General features: G+C 38.2%; 1 protein-coding gene across 1 annotated transcript in view; it reads right to left on the reverse strand.

Annotated features, from left to right (window-relative positions):
* The window catches only part of LOC109834360 (glycine-rich RNA-binding protein 2, mitochondrial-like), a 5,240-nt gene continuing 4,714 nt past the window's right edge, over positions 823–1,348 (reverse strand). The window contains exon 5 of the mRNA XM_020402368.1: positions 823–1,348. This exon is cut by the window's right edge and continues 191 nt beyond it. Within this exon, the coding sequence (XP_020257957.1) occupies positions 1,108–1,348 (241 nt within the window). The 3' untranslated portion in view covers positions 823–1,107.

Raw genomic sequence — 1,348 nt, forward strand, 5'->3', positions numbered from 1 at the left:
ACTTTAATATTTACTAGAAATTCTGCATGTACAACTGCATGTGATATGAAAACATGATGTCGCATATTTGTAACTCATAAAAATACAAAGCATATAGTTTCATTTCGTTTATAGAGAGTGCATTTAATGCTAAGGAAAGTGTGAAGATCAAATGCTATTCTACGAGAAAAATATTTTTTACCTTCAATATTTGAACATGAAGTTCCCTATCAATTTTCTTATCCCCGCTATTTTCTGTATATATTAGTGTAAAGGGTGGCACTAGGGGCACACCCCCAACCACATCCCAAACCACACCCCCTCTCTCATATGCTACAGTACACCGAACCACACATGGGATTTTAAAATTTTAAAATCTCATGTGTGGTTCGGACCGTTCGGTGTACTGTAGCATATGAGAGAGGGGGTGTGGTTTAGGATGTGGTTGGGGGTGTACCCCTATCATTTTCCTAGTGTAAATAGAATGTGAATGTTCTATCTAGAATTAAAAGAGAGACGAACCATTCTATTGTAAAATTACACGTTTACCCTTCCGAATATAATTGGAAAGAATCTATCCACCATCTATTCAACTTTGCACTACGCTCAATTGTTTTTTAATACAATAGCATAGATAGGCGATCGATGAACCGACATATGTTACTCTATATGAGAATCCTCACTTCTACAAGCAAGCAACAAAGAAGTTTCACGGCAGATTGCTTTCCATACCACAGAAATATTTGCATCAAATAGCTATAATTCAAACAGTTCATTCAAAGATGGAAAACAAAAAGATAATGCAAAACAATTAAATACCCAGAAAACAATAAAACCGCAAGATAAAAGCTTAGCAGCAAATCAACATGTGCTATAGACACGAATCGCTCAATATTCGGGGTATAACAAAGTTCAACAAAGAAAATCCTCAATATTTGCAGCATAATAAAGTTCAACAAATAAAACAAGTGAACATAACTAACCCATAGTCAACACCTGCAGAACACTGATGACAAGAAATTATTTGCCTGAGTTCTTGAAATTTACTTCATTGACTCACAGAAGTTCAAACATGTGCTAGATTTATCTCATTGGTCTACTACTCTTTGAAAGATGATAATATAGTGATCAGCTTCTCTTGGCATAGTCATCTGCATCATCATCATCTTTCACGTCATCAAGAAAGCTGTCTTCTTTGCCAAAGCCACCCCCTGCGCTGCTGCTTCCATATGGGTCACTGCCAGCATCATTACCAAAGGCAGCAGGCCCACCACCGAAGCTAGGAGCTCCGCTATCGCTGCTGGGATAGTTTCCACCACTTTGACCAGCTAGACCGGAATTTCCGTCACTGCCACCACCATATCCGCTG

Source organism: Asparagus officinalis, chromosome 3, assembly GCF_001876935.1.
Source record: "Asparagus officinalis chromosome 3, Aspof.V1, whole genome shotgun sequence".
Classification (NCBI taxonomy): domain Eukaryota; kingdom Viridiplantae; phylum Streptophyta; class Magnoliopsida; order Asparagales; family Asparagaceae; genus Asparagus; species Asparagus officinalis.